The sequence below is a fragment of the Octopus bimaculoides genome, chromosome 9, assembly GCF_046866305.1.
Source record: "Octopus bimaculoides isolate indiv1 chromosome 9, ASM4686630v1, whole genome shotgun sequence".
Lineage (NCBI taxonomy): Eukaryota > Metazoa > Mollusca > Cephalopoda > Octopoda > Octopodidae > Octopus > Octopus bimaculoides.
The window spans coordinates 67,590,299-67,613,047 of record NC_142936.1 but is presented as its reverse complement, the minus strand read 5'-3'; the positions used below and the strand labels follow the sequence as shown (position 1 = coordinate 67,613,047).

The 22,749-nt window shown below is 36.8% G+C and overlaps 1 protein-coding gene and 1 long non-coding RNA gene across 6 annotated transcripts in view; one reads left to right on the top strand and one right to left on the bottom strand.

Annotated features, from left to right (window-relative positions):
- The first annotated feature begins 7,097 nt into the window (after nucleotides 1-7,097).
- Nucleotides 7,098-22,749, top strand: part of LOC106875320 (sodium-coupled monocarboxylate transporter 1) — a 38,610-nt gene continuing 22,958 nt past the window's right edge. The window contains exons 1-9 of one of the 5 annotated variants that reach the window (XM_089357637.1): nucleotides 7,098-8,260; nucleotides 11,536-11,604; nucleotides 12,991-13,042; nucleotides 14,895-14,962; nucleotides 15,244-15,324; nucleotides 16,019-16,092; nucleotides 16,217-16,357; nucleotides 20,765-20,900; nucleotides 21,560-21,645. In XM_089357637.1, coding sequence (XP_089213763.1) covers nucleotides 7,916-8,260; nucleotides 11,536-11,604; nucleotides 12,991-13,042; nucleotides 14,895-14,962; nucleotides 15,244-15,324; nucleotides 16,019-16,092; nucleotides 16,217-16,357; nucleotides 20,765-20,900; nucleotides 21,560-21,645 — 1,052 coding nt within the window. In that variant the 5' untranslated portion in view covers nucleotides 7,098-7,915. The remainder of the gene's footprint in view (nucleotides 8,261-11,535; nucleotides 11,605-12,990; nucleotides 13,043-14,894; nucleotides 14,963-15,243; nucleotides 15,325-16,018; nucleotides 16,093-16,216; nucleotides 16,358-20,764; nucleotides 20,901-21,559; nucleotides 21,646-22,749) is intronic. The other 4 variants (XM_089357638.1, XM_052970725.2, XR_016243168.1 and 1 more) reach the window with 4 other exon arrangements.
- On the bottom strand, nucleotides 8,959-14,910 carry LOC128248732 (uncharacterized). The gene is made up of 3 exons (XR_016243169.1): nucleotides 13,000-14,910; nucleotides 11,912-12,294; nucleotides 8,959-11,330 (listed from the first exon to the last, which is right to left on the bottom strand). It is a non-coding gene; the product is annotated as an uncharacterized LOC128248732 (long non-coding RNA).

Here is a 22,749-nt window from a genome sequence, read left to right as displayed (position 1 = left end):
GGAAATAATAAACATAATATATAACGTGACAACCAAGGCAAAGGCTTTGAAATTAAAGCTAAAGCTGTGATCTACACCATAAATCAGCAATCTGAAAATGTCATCTCGATATTATCAATAATATCATGGTAAGAAAAAAGTTGTACTGTGAAATCCGTCGAGAGGTGAATATTGAAGTCATATAAGAAATAACAAATATAAGAAAACTATAGTGACCTGGAGGGGATGCCCATTATTAATTTGAAAGAATACTGGTGGAAATTTCTTGTAAAGCATCTCTGTAAAATATAAGCATTAAAGGCCGGGCTTAATGATTTGAGACAAAGAGAAAAGAAAGTTTGCACAGTAATAGTGGAAATCAGTTGTTCAACAGATGTTAACATATGCTGTTGGCACTCCGTCGCTTACGACGACGAGGGTTCCATTTGATCCGATCAACGGAACAGCCTGCTCGTGAAATTAACGTGCAAGTGGCTGAGCACTCCACAGACACGCGTACCCTTAACGTAGTTCTCGGGGATATTCAGCGTGACACAGTGTGACAAGGCTGACCCTTTGAATTACAGGCACAACAGAAAAAGGAAGTAAGAGTAAGAGAAAGTTGTGGTTAAAGAGTACAGCAGGGTTCGCCACCATCCCCTGCCGGAGCCTCGTGGAGCTTTTAGGTGTTTTTGCTCGATAAACACTCACAACGCCCGGTCTGGGAATCGAAACCGCGATCCTATGACCGCGAGTCCGCTGCCTTAACCACTGGGCCATTGCACCTTCACGATGTTAACATAATGTTAAAGATAAAAGTAAACACTCATAGCAAACTAATTAGAAATCTGCTGACATCAAATTCAACAGGATTTGAACCCTGGATCTAAAGAGGAAGAAATGCTCAATGGTATTTTAGCCAGTGCTCTAATTATTCTCGTCAACTCGTCGAATCAGCAAATATTTATTAATGCTAAAGATAAGAAAGAATCTCTAACAAACAAATTAGAAATCTCCTGATATTTCAGCCGACTCTAAATTAAGATTGATGCAGGTGATTATCAAAGTGCTTGGTTATATAACTGACGACATGTGGGGCTTCACGAAACCACAAAAATACGACTAATTAGAAAAGTATAATTACAAACCATTAACGGAACTGTGAAATTATGCAAAATATTTCAGAAGTTTGGCCTGTGGTAAGTGCACATACATTCACACACACACACACAGACACACAGACACACACACACAGAGACATACACGCACACACACACACGCACGCACGCACGCACTCACGCACACACACGCACATACACACACACTTACGAGAGGGTGCCGAAAAAATTCCTGGCTTTGGGTAAAAGAAAATACAGAAGGATCAATTGATTATGATTTCATTCAACATATTCCCCTCTCTGATTCACACACTTATTGCAGCGGTCCTTCAGTTTTTCTAAGCTCTGTAAAAGAACTCAGAAGTTTGGGCCTCCAGCCAGGCCTTTCGCGATACCCTTTAAGCTAGGAACTTTTCAGCACCTCCTCGTATACACATTCACCATCTATGTTCATCCGTCGAGACGACGACGTCTTAGGTGTCCTTTAGAATGATTGATGACGCGCGTGGGGGATTTGTTTAAAGCGAAAACGTGTTGCGCATCATCAACCTCTCTTTTTCGGCTATGACCATCTTCAATCCAGTAGCAAGACCCGGTCAAGACGACTGCGAATGGCGACGGATGCCGGTGATGACTAAAATGTCTTGCATAAACCACAAAACCAAATTAGCAAAGGGAAGTCAAAATTTTTATACATAAGAATAAAATCGATTAAAAATACAATAGAATAATATAAATAAATAAACTGCGATTAAAAAGTTGATTAAAAATATTAGAGACCGGCACAGATATAGTAGAATAAAAAAATATATATATAGTAAAAATAATATAGAGAAAAAAAATAATACATAGGGAGACGTAGTAAAACAGTTCATTCGCTGAGGCCAATAAAAGAAGTTCAAGATAAATAGTACAGCAAATTTAGCAGGTAAAATCCAATTTCATAAACAGGAATACCGAAGTACACGGGACAACAAAACATTTAATATTAGCAAGTGCTTATTATGCATTAGGGAATCCCTTTCCATTCTTAGGTCTTTTGGGCCGAAAACCTTGAATAAGTTTATCGAGGTAATCCCTTTTTGCAATCATAAATTTTCCTCCACCTTCCTAAAACTATATAAAAATAGAAATAAGAACAAAAATAATAGTATTAGTAGTGGTAATAATGGTAGTAATGGTGATAGTAATGGTAATAATAGAAATAAAAATAAAAATAAAAAGACAAAAATATTGATATTAAAATAATAATAAAAATATGGATACAATGGTAGTATTTTTTTTTTTTTTCATCATGGCTTACGTTGGATTTGAAACCTAATAGTTTTAGTTACCAGACCTGCCTGACTATTCTAAAGGGTATACAAAAATTATTATTTTTTTTTGGTCTAGTCCATATTATTATTTAATTAAGCTTGCTCTCGTAATTATAATTCTTTTGACTGGTCGTTGAATTTTGTGCTGGTGAATTTTGAAAAATAACAATTTTTTTAGCTGCGTAGCAGCGGCTTCAGTATTTACGTGTTTTGGTTGTGTTTTCTCTTCTCGTAAGAGAGGAGACGGCCGGTTAAGGAATGTCTGAAGACAGTTATTCAAACATGTCTTCGTCCGAGGAGGAGTTGCGGGAGGCTGTGAAAAGAATGGACCAAATGCTGACAGCAGGGAACAGGAATTTTGCTGATGCAGCAAGGTGTAAGGAGACGGAACTGAACATCGGCGAACTAGGAAAGTATAAAAGTGAAATGACACGAGACGGGTTCGAAGTGAAGCTGAAGCCCCCGCAAGAAGTAAAAGACGGAATAAGGGAGAAAACGATAAGTTATCGAACCTATTCGATAAATAAGGGAAAAATTGATGTCGTCACCACAAAGAAAACAGGACAGGCCTTGAGGCAGATTTGGGATGATATAGCATACCTGGCTAGAGGTTCCACTTTTGGAACAGTAGAAGTAAGGTTCCGGAATGCAGCAGCAGCAAGGAAACATGCAGCTACAACAATTCGAAGTGAAGAAGTGGTGCTGTTGCCCACGTATAGAGGCAGGAGAGCGACAAGAATCACGGTAGAAGGAATCCCACCGGAGATTGATGTGTTCAGGGTGGCAGATGCGGTCCTCTGTGGTAATGAGGACAACATCGTAGTGCTCCAGGCCAGGAAAAAAGACTGCGTTAACTGGAGAGGTCAGCAATTGGAGATGATAGTCCAAGGGTCAAAAGAAACGGTAGAAAAGATTACAGAGTCTATAACCATGGATGAAATAACTATGACTGTTAGGGTGGAAGGAAGAGTTCCACGGTGCTTCAAATGTGGCCTGAATGGACACATAAGAGCGAACTGCACTACACCACCCAAAATGGTAGAGAAGAGACGGCCTCCACCACAAGAGAGGACACAAGAAGTGGAAAAGGAAACTCCAGAAGATAAGGAATGGGAAACGGCCGTGAGGAGGAAAAAAAGGAAAAGAAAGAAAGTAAGTAATTGTGAACCCCAACCCAACCAGGGCCCATCCGCTCCCTTGCCACCTCACCCTACCCATACAGACACCAAACCTACCCAATCCCCTCCAACAAGAAAACTGAAAAAAAAAAATACAAACACACACGATGAAAATAAGATTTCCCCCTAGCCCTGTTTGTTTTGCTTGCGTTCTGTATGAGAACGCGGTAGATGACATGTTTAAAAGGTTGAACGATTGGAAGGATATGGTGGAAGTAGAATTCGTAGATGATGATGGTGAGACTACGATGTGTTATTTGGTAAACAAAGAACAATGGGAAATAGTAAAAAAGAATGATAAAGGCATTGATTGGTGGAAAGTCATCGGCGATAGAGACAAGTTGCCGAAAAGGACTAATTATACTGAACTAAAAGAGGTCTATGGAATTGAACTGCTAGATTTAAGGCATTGAACGACAAAACGGTATCAATGTAACCACTCGACGTCGGGGGGTCGAGTGAGCATTCCGCCTCATTATATCATCTTTTTCATAATTCATTCTTTTATTTTGTTTCTTTCATTATACCTCCATTTTATAATTTTAGTTCCCCGATTGTGTTTGTCCCCTTCTATGTTTAGCCCCTCGTGGGTAATAAAAAAAATACCTTTTGACTGGTGACTTCGTTGATGTTGGGCGTGTTTTTTTGATTTTGGTTGAAGAAAGCGTTTAACGCGGTGACTTCTCTGATTTGCGTTCTGTTGAAATTGTTTTAAGAACTGTTTAAATATTTTCCTTAATATTTATTGTTGAAAATTGTTTTCCTGCCCATATCGGGTATGGAAGAAGCAACGTATGCTGCGGCAGCAAGTAGAAACTTGTCTGCCAATGCAATGGAAATGCAAGAGATACACGTGGATAAAACAAAATTGGAGAAATACAAGAAATTATTCACGAAACAAGGTGATGTTTTAAAATTAACACCGCCGAAGGAAGTTTTCGAGCGAGCCGAGAGGAAAATTATAACATACAGATCGCTTAACGTTGAAACAAAGAAAATAGAAGTGGCAGAGACGGACGAATTGGAGCGGTGCCTAAGCGAAGTCAAACAATTAACAACATTCTATGCACGTGGAAGGAAGTTCGGTACGGTGGAAGTGAGATTTGCGAGTGAGGAAGAGGCGAAAAAGCACTCCACTGTACCCTTAAGAACGGCTAGGTGGGCCCTTTTACCTACCAATTGTGGAAGAAGAGCTGCACGTGTGAGAATTGGACGGGCACCTCCCGAAATAGATCCGGAATGACTGGTTACAGCCGTTATTCATAATTGCAAGGACGAAGTGGATGTTTTGAAAATAGAAAAATCGAGAGAGATCAACTGGTGGGGATATGGTATAGATGCACTCGTACACATAACCTTACCAGACCTGCACAATATAGCAGAGGAGGTGGAGCTCCCCGACGGAGCACGACTAAGAGTTGTGGTGCAGGGGAGACCTCCAATCTGTTATAAGTGTAAAAGTAGGGGACACATGCAGGCGGTGTGCCCCCGCAGAGAAGTACCAGTGGAAGAAATAGAGGTCTGTGAAGAGATGGTGGAAGGCGTACAAGAGGTGGTGGAGAAAAACAGGCGGAAACTGTAGAGTGCGAAAAAATTTCTCAACGAACAGATAGAAAGCGTATGTGGACTGAATCGCCGCCAAAGAACCTCCAAGAAAAGAAAGGAAAAAAAAGACAGAAGGAAATGGAAACCGAGAAAGACGAGGCTGAGAACCGAACCCAAGATACAGAGCACGAAAAAGTGAAAAGAAAGGAAAAGAGGAGGAAATGGTCGAACAAGATAACAGACGAGCAGACAAGAGCAAGGATGGAAGGAAAGGTAATTGGAAGAGTTGGTTTTAAAAATATCAAAACAATGATTATTTACGATAAGGATTTAATATTGAATAAGTCAATTGCAAAAATAAAATGTTTAGTAAGGGTTAAACTGGACCCTGAAACGTTTGAGGAAAATAAGAAATCGATATTGGTGGAAGAACATGTGATGCAGAGACTGCAACAGATACACCCGGACAAGTTTCAAATAAGTGGATTATACGTGGGCTACGCCACCCTGCCAAGTGTAGTCACGGTAGAGGAGCTGTGGCCACTTACAATTGCTAAAGAAAAAACATGATTATTAACTGTATGAGAGAACTGTGAAATGAAACTGCGAGTTTTGGGGGACTCGTAAGCCATTTCATCACCTCATTGTAAGTAATTCATTTCATTCATCATTCATTCTTTGTACCCCACGTACTGTATTGCTTTGTCTGTCCTTGTAATGTCCCCCTCTGTGTTAAGGCCTAAGTGCCAAATAAAGAAAGTGATGTCTGTGTGTCTTTTTTTACCCTGAAGAAGGAGTTATCACCAATTTGTGCTCTATTGTGCCCTAAATACGGTGATATACCCCCGAAGTGGCCATAGGTGTTCTGCGTTTGTGTTCCACCTATACTTATTATCCACTGTAAATGATGTTTATGGTTTGATTTTACTGATGTTACCTGCGGGATGGTGAAATATGGTTGTTACTTTGCCACACATTGGATGTTCTGTTGTTGTTTTGTCCCGTGCACTTCGGTATTCCTGTTTATGAAATTGGATTTTACCTACTAAATTTGCTGTCATGAGGGAGGTAGTGAACTTTTGTACTATTTATCTTGAACTTCTTTTATTGGCCTCAGCGAATGAACTGTTTTACTACGTCTCCCTATGTATTATTTTTTTTCTCTATATTATTTTTTCTCTATATATATATTTTTATTCTACTATATCTGTACCGGTCTCTAATATTTTTAATCAACTTTTTAATTGCAGTTTATTTATTTATATTATTCTTATGTATAAAAACTTTGACTTCCCTTTGCTAATTTGGTTTTTGCTGTACTTATGTATGGTCATTGGTGGGCTACGGCTTTTGGAGTCGATGACCTAACGGTTTTATTCTGCAATTAACTTTTTATATATACATATATATATATACATATATACATATATATATATATATATATATATATATACGTGTGTATGTATGTATATGCGCGTTTGTGTTGTTTGTCCCCCATCTTCGTTTAACAACCGGTGATAGTTTGTTTACGTCCCTGTTCTTTAGCGGTTTCGTAATAAAAAAAAAATATTTGTTCAACTAAACCTTTCAGACCAGTGTCCCAACATAGCCATAGACTGAAACAAGTAAAAGATAGAAGATACCTTCATAAACAGACATATCTACACACCGTCTTAAGCAGCATTATAGACCGCCGGTAAAATCAATGCAATGGGTCGCTGTAGTATTTATTTATTGACGAAAGCTACAACATACACAGATCAGAATTGGGCCCCGGGACAACTGCTCAGTGTGCATATGCCTGAAGACGGCTCTGTTTACTCACATACACACAAACAAACATGCATGTATGTAAGCTGTGCATAAAGCATGTATAAATATAAATGTAGTAATCATATTTTAAAATTATATATATTTTTTCGAGTGTTCTGTTTTTCTTTTTTTTTTAATTGATTATTTCTTTCTTTCTCAAACCGACCTATATTTGACGGAAACCTCTTCTTTATAGCAGCTGAACATTCACAAAGGTAAACGAAACTGAATCTTGTTGTAAAACATTCTGACTGAGAGATGCCATACACTTTCATAAACACTTCAGTCTAGCAGACATTGTTAAAACTGATTTCAACAACAAAGGCTTTTAATTGGAAACACAGACGTTTTCTTCCTACTTTATTTTACTTTTTAAGTTGTTCAGGTTGCTGTCAGTTAAGACAAATTAATTTCTTGAACTGCAGTTTGACCATTGACAGCCGAGAACAAAGTGTATGTAACGCCATTTGAAGTGTGAAGACAAGAAATGGAAACGCGCACACACACACACACACACACACAGAATATAGGACTAAAAACAAAAATACGAAGGCAAAAACGTGAATGCACACATACACATACACACACGCGCACACAAACACACTAATAAATAAAATATAGAATTGAAAACAAAAAGCGCAAGCGAGATAAAAGGGGAAAAAAATGGAGAATACCAGGAGCAGTTATATAAACATTATCAAATGAAACTTGAGATGAAAAATGACGAAAGGTGGTATGTTGCTTTAAGCAATCGTTTTAGATGACGAAAGAATGTGTCAGGCTACAGAACAAACTGACTGAACTATTTCGTGGTACACAAGAATATATTACCGACAAAATATGTAACACTTGAAGTATATCTGGGCGACTGGGAACAAGCAAGCGAATTGATGATCTTATTAATTCGAACGATTTTCCTTTAAAAAATATATATATTAATGATTCCAATAGATTAATCTGAGTGAAAATGCATCGAATGCGTCACCAATTCTCTGTCTACGATTATGTTATTTTCGGAGCAGTTCTCATTATTTCGGTGCTAATTGGAATATACTATGCGTTCTGTGGCACTCGCCAAAATACAACCACAGAATTCCTGACGGGCAATAGAAATATGCAACTTCTTCCAATAGCCATTTCTATAATGACATCCTTTATATCCGCCATTATGATTCTAGGGACTCCAGCTGAAATGTACACATCTGGCACATTGTATATGATTTATATCATTGGTGCATGTCTTGGCTGTCTTCTGGCTTCTTTGTGTTTTGTACCTTTGATGTACCCACTTAAATTAACCAGTTCATACGAAGTAAGTATAAGATCTTTTTTTATAATTTTACTAGAATCAACAGAGGAGTCAGTTTAATCTGTCGCAAAATGTGTGGCCTTGTACTTCTGATACGAATGTTGTTGTTGTTATTATTATTATTATTGAGTGAGAGAGCAGTGTATGCCATCAAAGTGACACCGGGGTAAAATATACGAAGCCCATTATACCCATTATGACTACCCGTCTGATAAGAGTACACCAGGCACATGCATCTCAACCATATGTGCACGACATGGTGATCTCATATCAAGATAAACAGCGCATGACCTCGCAAATAGGGCCCAGTTAGAATTTTCTTCAGGTCGAGTAACCCATCCCGCTCAAAAGGTCCCTGAATATTATTATTATTATCTAGACGGCGAGCTAACAGAATCGTTAAGCGCGATGGACAAAATACTTAGCGGCATTTCGTCCGTCTTTGTTTTGAGTTCAAATTCCGCCGAGGTCAATTTTGTCTTTCATCTTTTCGAGGTCGATAAAATAAATACCTGTTGAACACTGGGTCAAGGTAATCAACTAGCCTCCTCCGCCAAATTTCAGACCTTGTGCCTATAGTAGAAAGGATTATTATTAAGGCAGCGAGCTGACAGAATCGTTAGCACGCTGGACAAAATGCTTAGGAACATTTAGTCAGTCTTCACGTTCTGATTTCAAGTTCCGTAGAAGTCAACTTTGCCTGTCATCCTTTCGGGTTCGATAGATTACTTAATAGATTACCAGTCAAGCACTGGGGCTCGATGTAATAGATTATCCTCCATCCCAAAATTTCAGGACAACAACAATAATAATGATGATAATAATAATAATAATAATCCGTCAAACAACAGAACGAACCTTTGGTTTTTGCTGCTAGAAATAGCAACACGATACCTAGTAAAAGTACCTGTCAAATACTGAGCTTAATGTAATCGACCACCCGCTCCCCTAAAAATTGCTATTGTCTGTTTGGGTCAGTTTATCCTTACACATTGTTCCTGTTCTAACGAGTGCATTTCCTCAGTTTCTTACTGCAACACCCTTTTCTTTAGCCATAACTAGGAGCTATTGCTGTCCCATTTCGCTTTCGTATTTTTGGAAAACACTGAGTCTCCTTATCTTCAAAGTTTGATTTCCTCTTTTTCAGATTTTCCTGTTTTGTCTTTTCGTTTCTACAAATTATGTACATATTTCTTCCCTTATTAATTGCTTCTTCTTTTTCCTTCTTTATCTGAACCTAGACTGGTCTTCTCTGTTTAAGCTACCTCTTTGACACGCATTAACCTTCTCTCTTCTTTTGCACTTTCCCAGTATAACTACTCCACATCAGATTAGGGATACATGCACCTCTGCATTGCGAGCTTACTTTCGTTTTTCTGTCTGTTTCCTTCAGTTCATTCTTTCTGCATTCAATAACAACAGTTCCATATCAGTCATAACATCCCTCAAGTTTATTGCTTGTGGGATATTTCTCGAATTCACTTTGGATTTTAGTATCTTATGCATTTCGCAAAAATATTATTTGCCGAAGATGTCGTTTTCCAGCATTCCTACATATTTGTTTGTTCTACATTTAATGATTTTAAATTCTCAATAGATTGATCTATTCAAGTACTTTTTATGGGTTTTCACCGGCTCATAGTTTTCATAACACATCTTTCGATTTCGAAAGCTACCCTGATGTCGTTATTAAACATTCTTACAATTTGTAAAAAAAGAATCCTGTTGGGATCTTGTCTTTACTATAAAACTTTACAGTATCCATAAATAGATAATTCACTTTTCCTGTATTTCTTTTAAAATTGCTTTTGAGTGAATATCCTTCCTTAGTTTTGCTTAATAGGATCAACAAAGGAATAAAGGCGATTATAAACTAGGTTGGAGAGAAGCTGTCCCTTTGAAAGGTTCCTCTTTTGATCTGTATATTTGCTTATCTTTAATTTCTTTGCGCTAAATCTACTCACCAATGTCGCACTGCATTTTATAATGGGCACCTAAGATTTTTCCGAGACCTTCAATAGTTCTAGGCGTAGCTTGAGTCTTATGTGTAGAACTAGGTCGTACGCTTTTCGATCCTCGACCCACGCATACATTTGTCGATCACTTCCTGCAATTTCTCAAGACGATCATTAACTGGTATTTTGTGCACCTGCCCCATTGCTGTTTTTCTGTTCAACAATGGTCCTTCTCATTCCCATCAGGCACAGCTTATTGTCATGCAAGGATGCAGCTCTCGCTTGATTCGAGGTGTTGCTTCCTTTACTTCGTATTGAGATAGATACAATTTTCCATCGCCGGTGACGATGTAGCAAAGAAATTTCTGTGTCAACGAATAGCTTGGAGTGAATTGAGCAAACTGGCTATGATAGAAGATCGTTGGAGTTCATTTCATTTGTTCAGAGTGTGTAGTATCCATGCATCAAGTTGTTGGACCTTACCCATCCTGTGATGGAGACAGGGGACATGAGAGTATCTCATCTGCTGGATCAATTCCCTAAAACACTACAAAAAATATTTTTCATGCTAATTCAGTTAACATGTGAAAGAAACGGACGAACTTATCTAACAAACCAATATAATGTTGCATATATAATTGTGTAATGTATATACAATTTTGGATATAATGTATATATGTAAAGTGGTATTTGTTATGCTGTATATTGTTGTTTGTTCCTTCTCGAGACAAGGCTGGCTCATAAAAGCCGGTTTCTCTTGTTTCACTGGCGTATAGGTTCCGCACCTAGATGGGACGCCGGTCCGTCGCAGGTGAGCTGCTAGATGCAGGAGGAAAAAGTGAGAGAAAGAGTTAGCAGAATTTCTGCCATTACCTTCTGCCGGAGCCGCGTAGAGCTTAGGTGTTTCGCTCTTAAACACACACATCGCCCGGTCTGAGATTCGAACCCGCGACCGCAACTCCGCTGCTCTAACCACTAGGCCATATGCCTTCACGTCATGCTGTATACATTGTTATATATAATTGCTTCAAACTTCGGCGCGAGGTCAGCAATTTCAGTGGGAGGGGAAAACCGATTACATCGATCCCAGTGTTTGGCTGGTGCTTATTTTACCAATCCTGAAATAAAAGGAGGAAAGGCAATGTTGACCTGTGTGGGATTTGAACAAAGAACGTAAAGAAAAAAAGAAATCTCACTGAGTATTTTTATCTGCCAGGCTGCTACCCTTAGCCGCCACCCATGTCATTAATTATAAAATGTTTTCAGTTGAGTTTATTGTTTTTAAACTTTATTCGCGATTTTAAAACATTCTTTCAATTGCAGTATCTTGAGAGACGATTCCAGTCTGTATCAGTCAAACTCATAGCTACTCTACTTTGTACAATCCAACAGGTAATGTAAAAATTTTATATATATATATATGTAAAAATTTTATATATATATATATATATATATTTTTTTTTTCTGAATAATATTATATTGATTTCATTCCAATCTGCCAAATACTCTTCGCAACTGTTTTTATGTTACGTGTCTGATCAGAACTAACCAAGCTTGTTGGTGCATAAAGCAATATTTCTCTCTTTAGCAGTGTTAGAAATTACATATATGAGATAAACAATTGAAGGTTACAAAAGTTAGATACACGAAGTTTACATACATGAGGTAAACAATTGAAGATTACGAAGACTCTACTTACGTTGAGCGCAATATGGCTGAACAATTAAGACATTCGCAACTCTGGGGCCCGGCTTCGGTTCCATTGAATGGCCTCTTGGACCCTTGTTTTTTGAGTGATATTGGACAGACGTAAACTGTAGAAGCCCGTCGGCTGGATTTCACCCTTTATTCGAAATGTACAGCCTCATTATATACACAATGTGTGACGCTGATTCTAACTGAGAACTATGTCAAGGGAACACATGTCCATGTACTGGCTGGCCACTTACTCGTTAATTCAGGAACACATAATTCGGTTGCTCAAACAACTGAATCCTCCTTGTCAAACGACAGAAATCCACCACCACTCCCATATTTTTCTTGACTCACTTCGCAGCCTCCAGTTCTCTGTTTGCGGCCTTTCTGCAAAAGTTTTGATATAATTATTTTAATGATATTTTTTATCTCGTAACTGAAAATTTACTGACGTAACCCAACGACATGTTGTATTGATATTTTCATGAAATGCAAATATTATAATTCATCTAACTGGAAGAATAGCTTCATTGATATGAGCGTAACATATAATTATATGGACGTTAATGGAAGGGTTTCAAGAGAATGTCAGCAGATATTGACATAGCGTATATTCTAATATGTAATTGACTGAAAAAATTAGTCGATAGACTGGTTGAATCAAAAAGATATAGCGGTAACTAATATTTACCTTTAGTAAGAGACTTCAACTAATTCTGATTTATATATGACGGGTCTTTCAATGAATCTCTCTTACGTTCTTTTTATTGCAGTGTAAGTGCAACAGTAGGATAAACTGATGGTTATTGTTAATAATTATTCTTTCCTTAAGTTCTATGTTTGTGTAAAAGTGCTCTCAATAAATCATGAACGGAAAATGATTCCGGATATTTTGGACACAAAATTTCCTGTTCTACTTAAAAAACAACTTATAATTAAGTCTAATCGAATCACATCTAAAGAATCGTTCGTGCGAAAATATTTTAGGAAACATTTTTGCCGTTTTATTTTTGCTTAATGTGAAAAGTTGATGTTAATTTTTGAAACTATTAAATTGTAACAAATAATATCTCACTGTTTTAGGTCATTTACCTGGGTATCGCATCCTATGCTCCTTCAACAGCTTTACATGCAGGTAAAGGCTAAACCATCTATCTCACAGATATTTTTCTATGCTCTTCGTTCTATATAAATTTAAATTAAAAAGTTAATCATGAAATCATGACTATATTAGTCAAATAAATGTCCGTCATTTCGTTCCGAGTTCAAATTCCGACTTTGCATTTCATGCATTAATAAAATATGAACCAGTTGAACGCTTGGGTCGATGTAATCGATTATTCCCCTCCCCCGAAATTGCTGGTCTTGTGCTAAAATTTGAGACCAATATTAGTCAAATAAAGAAATTTGTATGGAACGAATTTCTGCTTCTCCAAAAGCGTATCTTTTAGATTGTAACAAGACTCCAGCTGAGATTTGAACCATAACTCCCAATTTTTCTAGTCTAGAACCACGTACTAATGTATCAAGATAAAAGGAAAAGTGTCACCATAAAAGGTATTAATGTTTTCGTAAATATGGCTTGATCAACCAACACGTGTTGACCGACAGTTAACACGGGAAATTTCAAAGTAACGCAGTGAGTTTTCCCGTCAAGCAATTTGGTCGAAGATTCTAGAATTTAGCTTACCACTATCATAGCTAGATTCAACTTTATACCAGAGATCCACTAAGCAATGTAAGGGAAACTATGTTACTAATTTCAGCGAGTTGGTCTCTCTCTCTCTCTCTCTCTCTCATTTTTCTGTGAACCATGCTTGTGTCGTACTCGACAAAAAACAACTATCCTTGCAACGTAGTGTTAAGTAACACACATTACTTATTTGCAGTGGTTGTAATTCCTAGCGCTACTTTCATAATGCTATTCAGAAAATTATAGCCTGAAGATTCCTAACAGTTATGTTCGTTGAAGCTGCTCCATTAATTTATTAGATATACATTTATGGTTAATAGAATATTTGAAACTCAATTAAGTTTTAGTGTGGTCATTGTCTACACATGCAAATTATCTCACATTGTGAACACCTGCGAAGAATATATGATTTAACATCACACTGAAAAGAGGATACAGAAATTTCGTTGGTCTTAATAATTAATTAGTCGTTGGTAATACACAATATCAGATAATCTGCGTGTAAGGTTGAGAATGACCACACTAACATTTGAGTTTCGTATATTTCTTTTTTAATCCGGAACGTTTACATTTACACATGAACAAATATTTGATTTAGTGGAACAGAATTCATGATATAACGCATGGAATAGTTAAAGGTGTTCTGTAATACAAAATGCTAGATAATTACATGAAAGTTGTACACAGTTACTACGAACAAGATAAGTAGAGAGAGGGAGAACTATAGCATGCAAGTAATGCATGCATGATTCGGAATAACAACTCAAGGTCTGTACGTTTAGTCGAATATAACACAAGCATGTTAAGTGAAAAGAAGTAGAGGGAAAGAGCGATATGGCTTCTGGATAACTCTACCTGAGGTTCAATTCGCCAGCTTGTCATAGCCTAACGGAGTTTTTCTAGAACGTACGAGCGGACTTTAGACACCAACCGATTTGATAAATCAAGCTATATTCGCGTAGGCATTAATGCCATTTATGGTGACGATGGTAGACTGTGCATGGTCTTGAGCTGGGGAGCTCGAGTGTCCTGATTTTAAAAAAATCAACAAGAGGCTCGCTACAAAAATATTTACGGAAGATCATTGAAAACTACAGTGGCATAACTTCTCAATTTATTTGGCGCTATATTTAAAGAAATTTAATACAAAGTTATGCTAATTGTTGTTCACAAGGCCGCATTTATATTATAAATGTCAATTATAATATCATACTAATACTAAAAATGCTATTTATAAAGCCGTACTAATACTTGACAATTTCAAAGGTAGTTGTGTTATATTTCCTCTCTCCAGTAACTGAACTTCCGGAAAGGGCCACCATTTTGCTTGTTGGAGTAGTTGCCACTATATATACTTGTTTGGTAAGAATTATTACTTCTTTCATTTTTACACTTTTTACTGGCTCCAGTGATATATATATATATATATATATATATATATATATATATATATATATACATGTGTGTGTGTGTGTGTGTGTGTGTATAATGTTCTTTATAAAAGTATTTTAGCATTTTCTACTTTGTCTTTTTTCCATATATATATATATATATCTACTCGTGTGTTCCTCTTCAACGTTTTACACACACGCATATATATATACATACTTATATATACTATTATCATTGTTGTTATTATTTAGGGTGGTCTGAAGGCTGTTGTATGGTCAGATGTTTTCCAAGCATTGATAATGTTAGCAGGACTACTGGCCATTGTCATCAAGGTCAGTATCTAAACCCCTCGCAACACCTTTTTCTTTTCCTCTTTCTCTCTCTTCCCACACACACACACACACACACACGCACGCACGCACGCACGCACGCACGCACGCACGCACGCACGCACGCACGCACGCACGCACGCACGCACGCACGCACGCACGCGTGTGTGTGTGTGTGTATATAAATGACAGGTTGTTTTATACTAATGTGAATGGCAATTAAGCAAAGGAAAGTACTCAACACATCGAGATAGCGCTAAATTATAACGAAGACTGAGTCTATCCAAGTCTCTAATCTAAAATATAAGTGGTCTTTCCCACATACCTAGTTTATGAAACTGCCTTCAGATCTCTGCACCAGATTTTAGGTAAAAATTTACAGGTTTAATCCTTTCCCTTTTGCAAAACATTCACAGAACAATGAATGGATGTCCCCCACATATCTGAATATCCATAACATGGGAAATTATTTCATTATTTCAAACTAACAAAGCACTGTTTATTTATAACAGGCTACCACTGCTTGCAACTTAGGTTAACTGCCGTTATATCTAAAGATACCAGTAATGTATTAGATCCATGTAATCGACTACTTCCTCCAAATTTGTGATATATAGCACTTAACTTTAAAATCCTTATTGTGAAATATTTATTAATTTAAAAGATAAAATCATTCTTGTTTTGATATGTCCTTTAGGGTACAGTAATTGTTGGAGGAATACAACATGTTTGGGAAGTAAACAAGCAATGGGGAAGAATCCATTTTAACGAGTAAGTTTATGATTTTGTTAATTGAACTCTCAAACTAAATTACCTTAATATTCATTAATATATCTCCTGCTAATTTTTGACACAACGAAATGAATAAAGGATTATAACATTTCACCGTTTTCAGATTTCGTGTAGATCCGACCATTCGACATACATTTTGGAATCTACTCTGTGGAGCAACGATTGGCTGGATGGCAACATTTGGCACCAGTCAGGCGAGTGTCCAAAGATACTCTTCTCTTCCAAGCCTGAGAAAAGCCCGTTTGTATGATGTCATTTTAACGATATTGATTTGCAATTCGATTTTGTTCTTATTCAACTTAACAGTTTCAAATGACCTCAGTATCTGAAAAATATATAAAGATTACAAGTGTTAGAATCATAACTAGAAATATTATCTTACTAATAAAACGTATTTGCGTATGTAATAACATATTAAGGAAAATATCACATAGATAAAGATATTTGTCGACAAGATATTTAGTTGTGAGCAAAAATCAATCAATAGCAACCCTGACGCCGTATTTCTGAACAAAGCATGTGATTTTATGGAATATAGTATGTGCAATGGTCAGGAATTGGAGGAATAGAAATTTGGGAAGGAAACAAATAGTGAGAAAGAAATTTCAACAAGTTTATAATTTTGATTATCGCACCTTCAGGAGAAAAGTAAACAAGTCTCGTATCTTTTTAACGGATACTTCTAATCAATGTTCCCTATAAATGTTTTGTAGTGGCTGGGCGCAGAAATATGCTTGTATGCACATTTTGTTTTCTTATGCAATGTACATGTATCCATGCGGGTAACCAACGCTCAGATTTTTTCAATTAAAAAAAAAAGCGATTTTGTGTTGGAAACATTTTTACCCTTGTGTGCTAGTTGCAAAGAACGTGTGCGAACATTTTCCCTTTGTGTGCTAGCACACGAAACGCACAATTTAAAGAGAAGACTGTGTCTAGTAACAAAAGGCCCATCAATTGAAATTATGCGTAACTATACACATTTAATTTTCTTCATTCAGTTTGGTGATTCTTTCACTCCAAAGTCATAATTTTCTTTTATCCAAAATATATAAAAATATGATGACTTACATATTCTTAATATGTTCCTGCAGATTCGAGCTTGAATATACTTGTCACTGTTGTATAGCATCATTTGAGAGTAATTCCTTTCAGACTATGTAACTTTATAGCACACACGATTCATTAGGGTTAGGAGGTCATTGGAACGCACGATGTTTCGACCTTGTTATGCCTCATCGGCCAGAGATACCCCGGACTAATGAAACCAAGGTTTTGGCCCAAGGTGATACAAGGCCGAAAGAATGAACACCCCAAAGTCATCTTGCTCTAATGAATCGAGTGCGTTATGAACACACAGTCTTCGGAAAGGAGTTGTTTTTCAATGGCGAAATACAACTACGAGTAGCATATTTACGTTCAAATCATATTAAGAATGAATATTCATATCGTCATTCTGATTCTCACTGTTCACCTTGTACGCGACGATTTTCTATTTAAAAGCAATCTATACAAATTCTTTACAAAATCTGTAGAATTCTATAGAAAAGTGATACTACAACATGGACACAAGTTGAAAGAAAAAAAGAGTAAGATTAAATATTGTGTAGTTTGTATGTAGATTTGTTTGAAAATATATATAAATAATCAGGAGAAAGTAATATAAATGTTGAAATGTGCAGTAATATTAAGTTCGGTGACAATTTATTAAATTAAAATTATTCATCAACAGAAACCCTTGCACTTATTGAATGCTATTAAACACGAGCTAAATTAACACAAGATTGAAACAATATTTTTCAATCTTTGGATGATGTTATTTCATTTTATTTATATCGCTAATACCGTTTTCTTAAATAACTAGTAGGGATGAGATGACCCTGTAGATTAAATATTACTCTACCGAGGTGAAATCAATCTACCGTTGCTAGGACATTTTTGTGCTCTTAGGAAGTACATTTTATTCTTCATCACCAGGACCCACCCCATCTGGATATTGGTTATGTATACCATATCATCCCGACAGAATGTAATTTCTGTCCATTTGTAACTAATCATCTCAGTTCATGAACTAAAAGATACATCCAAATTCAGACACTGGTCCAGATTGTGAGCTGTAATAGTTGTTGTACAACAGTAAATCCCTCGTTTAACTAATTCTGCAAATACATCCACTCCTACGCGAATTTCATATTCATTTGCCATCATTGTCATCTACTATGAAATAATAATGCACCAAATAAATTCGCAACACACACACACACACACACACACACACACACTCCTTTCTTCCTTTCTATTCCTTGACCGTGTGGTCGTTGACGCACTCGTTGATGACGTTGCAACTAGATTTCGCCTCTTCTCTTGACCTTCTGTGAGTTGGCGAAATTGAGGCCTATTCACGTTTTGATGTCAATCCGGGCGACGACCGATCCGGTATGGGTTCTGGTCTAAGGCGTCATCATCATGAATATATTATGGTCAAGTTAGCTTGAGAGCGCCCATTCCTCTCCAAGCTGTTCACCACAAACGCTTGCATCTACCTGAAACATACCTTGGTCTCGAACACTTCCCTGTTAACCTGAGCAGGTTCCTCTGCCCTGGCTGGTGACTCATTGGGAAGCCTTATCCGATATCTTTCGCCTGCTGGTGCAGTGTTAACACCATTCCTCACTTGGGTTCAGCCAACCATCTGAAGTGGAGTATCTGGGTATGACGTTAGGAGCCATCAAGTGAGAAACTAAGAGTTGAATGAGGACTAGTGATTCCTCTCCACCTGACCATTCCTGGTAAGCAGCACCTGCCAGACACTTAAGGTACTACCTCAATTCAGGGTCCTCTACACCCTCGCATACACTCATGCATACACACGTATACATATGTACAAAGTACAAATATACATATGAAAAAATAACGTGAGATTCCCTATAAGAATCTTGTGTATTGTCAGTATTAACGTTTATTTGAAGTTAATATTTCACCAGCTCAAAATTCTTAATAGTCTCAAATCTTTAGAGAATGATGATTCAAGCTCCAATTGATTATACTTACAAATGTGCATCCCATAAATTAATAGAATAACGTTCAACGAACATGACGGTTAGGAATATCCTATATTTATATAACTTGGTATATAATATTATGAAAGTAGTGTAAGAAACTTAAATCATTGTATGAACTTAAGATGTTACTCGATACAAGGTGAGCGCTTTTTGTCTAATATGGAATAAACATTTTACATAAGAAAAGTGAAAGAAAGGGAGGAAAAGTACTCGCTGAGACAAGGAACATAAATCCCCGTAGGCAGCTAGTGACTCTGGTCGAAGGTTGCATTTGCCAGCTTTTATAATTGCAAACCATCCATCTAGAATCATTGGGCTTCGCCAGGAAAAAAACTGGGACACTTTCTTTGAAGATTGCCACCTCAGTTTTAATAAGCCTACAGGTGTTGATTTCTCGGGCCATATTTACGTTAACGTTAATAACTTTTATTGTGACATTTTTCCTTTTATTGAGATATATCAATATGCAGTTCTAGTTTGGGAAAATTTGAGAGCTATGGTTCCAGTTTCAGCCTGACTCGTAATAACTTTATAATTTTAGAGCTTAATACTTTGTTGTTGTTGGCACTTCGTCGCTTACGACGTTGAGGGTTCCAGTTGATCTGATCAACGGAACAGCCTGCTCGTGAAATTAACGTGCTAGTGGCTGAGCACTCCACAGACACGTGTACCCTTAAAGTAGTTCTCGGGGATATTCACCGTGTAACTGTGTGACAAGGCTGACCCTTTGAATTACAGGCAAAACAGAAACAGGAAGTAAGAGTGAAAGTTGTGATGAAAGAGTACAGCAGGGTTCACCACCATCCCCAGCCGGAGCCTCGTGGAGCTTTAGGTGTTTTCGCTCAATAAACACTCACAACGCCCGGTCTGGGAATCGAAACCGCGATCCTATGATCGCGAGTCCTCTGCCCTAACCACTGGGCCTCCAAGAGCTTAATACTATCTATATCTAAAACAAATAATATAAATTATGTAATCTCATTTTGCTTGTATCTGAACCTTTTATATAAAACCCGCAGTGTAACTTGTATGAATGCATAAAGATAATCTAAAGTCTATATTTTATGTTTGGAAGAACATAGAAACGGATCTGAAAACGAATAGTAAAATTGACATGAGTGACTTGAATGAAATGAAATAATTTCCGCATAAATGGAAAGTGAACTGAGTACTTATTTCGTGGATTCAGTCTACAATAACTAGCAGCAGAATTCCTCTCTCAAACCTCACCCTAGAAAAAAAGAGATATTCTTAAAAAAAGTACATATTAAAAAATATGGTGCAAAATTTCAGTAAATTATAACCTCTATTCATATATGTATATATATATATATATATATATATATATATATATATATATATCATGAGTTTGCTCGACTTGACTTTGCATGCGACTCAACAGCTTCAACGACGACGACACAATGTTCCCAGAAAAATTATGTCTTTTAAGAAAGTTAATTTTTGTGATGTAATAGAAATTTAATAATATTTGAAACAGTTGTCAGTTGTCCGGAAAACAAATATCAACCAACAATTCATAGTTTTTTTTTCTCTCTCTCTCTTGTTCATACGACATTATATTTCATTAGATCCATACTGATCAACATCGGAGCTGTCTCCTTCTTCATATTCCTTGCTTGTATAACTGGAATTGTTGTTTTTTCATTCTATGCAACAAAAGGTTGTGATCCTTTGACTTCAAAGCAAATTGAGAATACTAATCAGGTAGAATTATTTGATATTTAAAAAGAATTCATAAACTAAACAATCGTATTATGTATTTGTTTGATCTTGGCTTGCGTTTGCAATCATAGAATAAAAATCATAGACATAAATGGTTCATATTTATAGCACAGTAACTCATGAGGTGTGGTTTAAATATCCTGCTTTTGTACACTTGTCTCGGAGGCCTTGCTAGTGTTCTTTCCAAATCCTTTGGATTAAATCGCAGAGATACACTAACTAAAAGTACTCGTTATTCCGATCCGATTACATTCAACTAAAATAAAACAGAACACATGTGTTTATTGAGCGAAAACCATATTTCCTCTACTAAAAAAACTAAAGAGTACAAATTCATAAATAATTGTTATTGACTGATTAGAATATATTCATCATAATAAGAGGACAGCACGGGAGGGATAAGTCCTATAGATGTGTTAGTTTAACGCTTAAAAATAAAATAACTTAAATATCGAACGTTACTATACGGAAGAACGCAGATTTGACAACATATATATATATATATATATATATATCTTATGTATATATTGTAGTAGAGATGCTTTCAACCTAATCGATTTTTATTGTATAACTGCAAACGTAATTCTGTGTACTTAAAATTTATAAATTATTTCAGTATCGATGTTTCTGTTTAATTGCAGATCATACCATATTTCGTAATGGAGGTGCTTGGTTACCCTGGGCTTCCTGGTCTATTTATTGCTTGTTTGTTTAGTGGCGCTCTGAGGTTTGTTTTACGAATCATTTCTACGTTTCAATAAATAATGTAATGGTATTTATAAGTTACACCACAACAGATTTTCATTAAACAGTATGCAAATACATTTGATGGCTTATATTATAACACGGTCTAAGGTGTGTGTGTGTATATATATGTATATATATGTGTGTGTGTGTGTGTGTGTGTGTGTGTGTGTGTGTGTGTGTGTGTGTGTGTGTGTGTGGTAGGGCGAAAGTAGAGTAGAGAAGGATGATGGTGTATGCATCTCAAGATTGGAACGTTCTCAGAATCCAGGAGCACATCTTGCGAGCCAAGTCAACCTTGCAGTTTACGTGGGAACTCCAGCTTAAATTCTTAATTGCTCCAAGGTCTATGGTGTTGTAGGATGACACTAGGCAGTCACCTGAAGGATATATAATATAATATATATATATACATATATATACACACATAGAGAGAGAGAGAGATACAACTTTCACAGTAAAATTACGTCTTTTAAGAGTCAATTTTTGTGATAATGAAATAACTTATAAGATTTTAAAAGCACAAGTACGCTAGCAGTTATGCAATTCTTTGCAAGACTAGGATATCGTGCCATACGTCCTCTATTCACATGTCAGACTCACAACGCATAGCCACAGTGCAACGCAATGACTTTTCCTTAACAACCTCTCCTGTATAATCTTACCTCAGTACAGATCAAAAGAGAAAGAAAAGAGCACATAACCTTTGAACGACATCTGGAAAAATTTCTTTAACTGATACCAGACAAACAACCTATATCCGGATACATCTCAGCCAACAACTCTCTGGTTGCATGGGCTATAATATCACCAAACTTCACACACACACGCGCACGCACGCACGCACGCACGCACGCACGCACGCGCACACATATATATATACACGTGTGTGTGCATGTGAGTAGGTATCTGGTCGAGTACAAATTTATTCTCATCAAATGATACACATAGATATATAAATACATACACACATTTATAGTTATGCACATCTGTCTGTCTGTCTCTATCTATCTATCAATATTGATTTAAAATTTTGACACAAGGCCAGCAAGTTCGGGTGGAGGGGTTAAGTTGATTATATCAACCC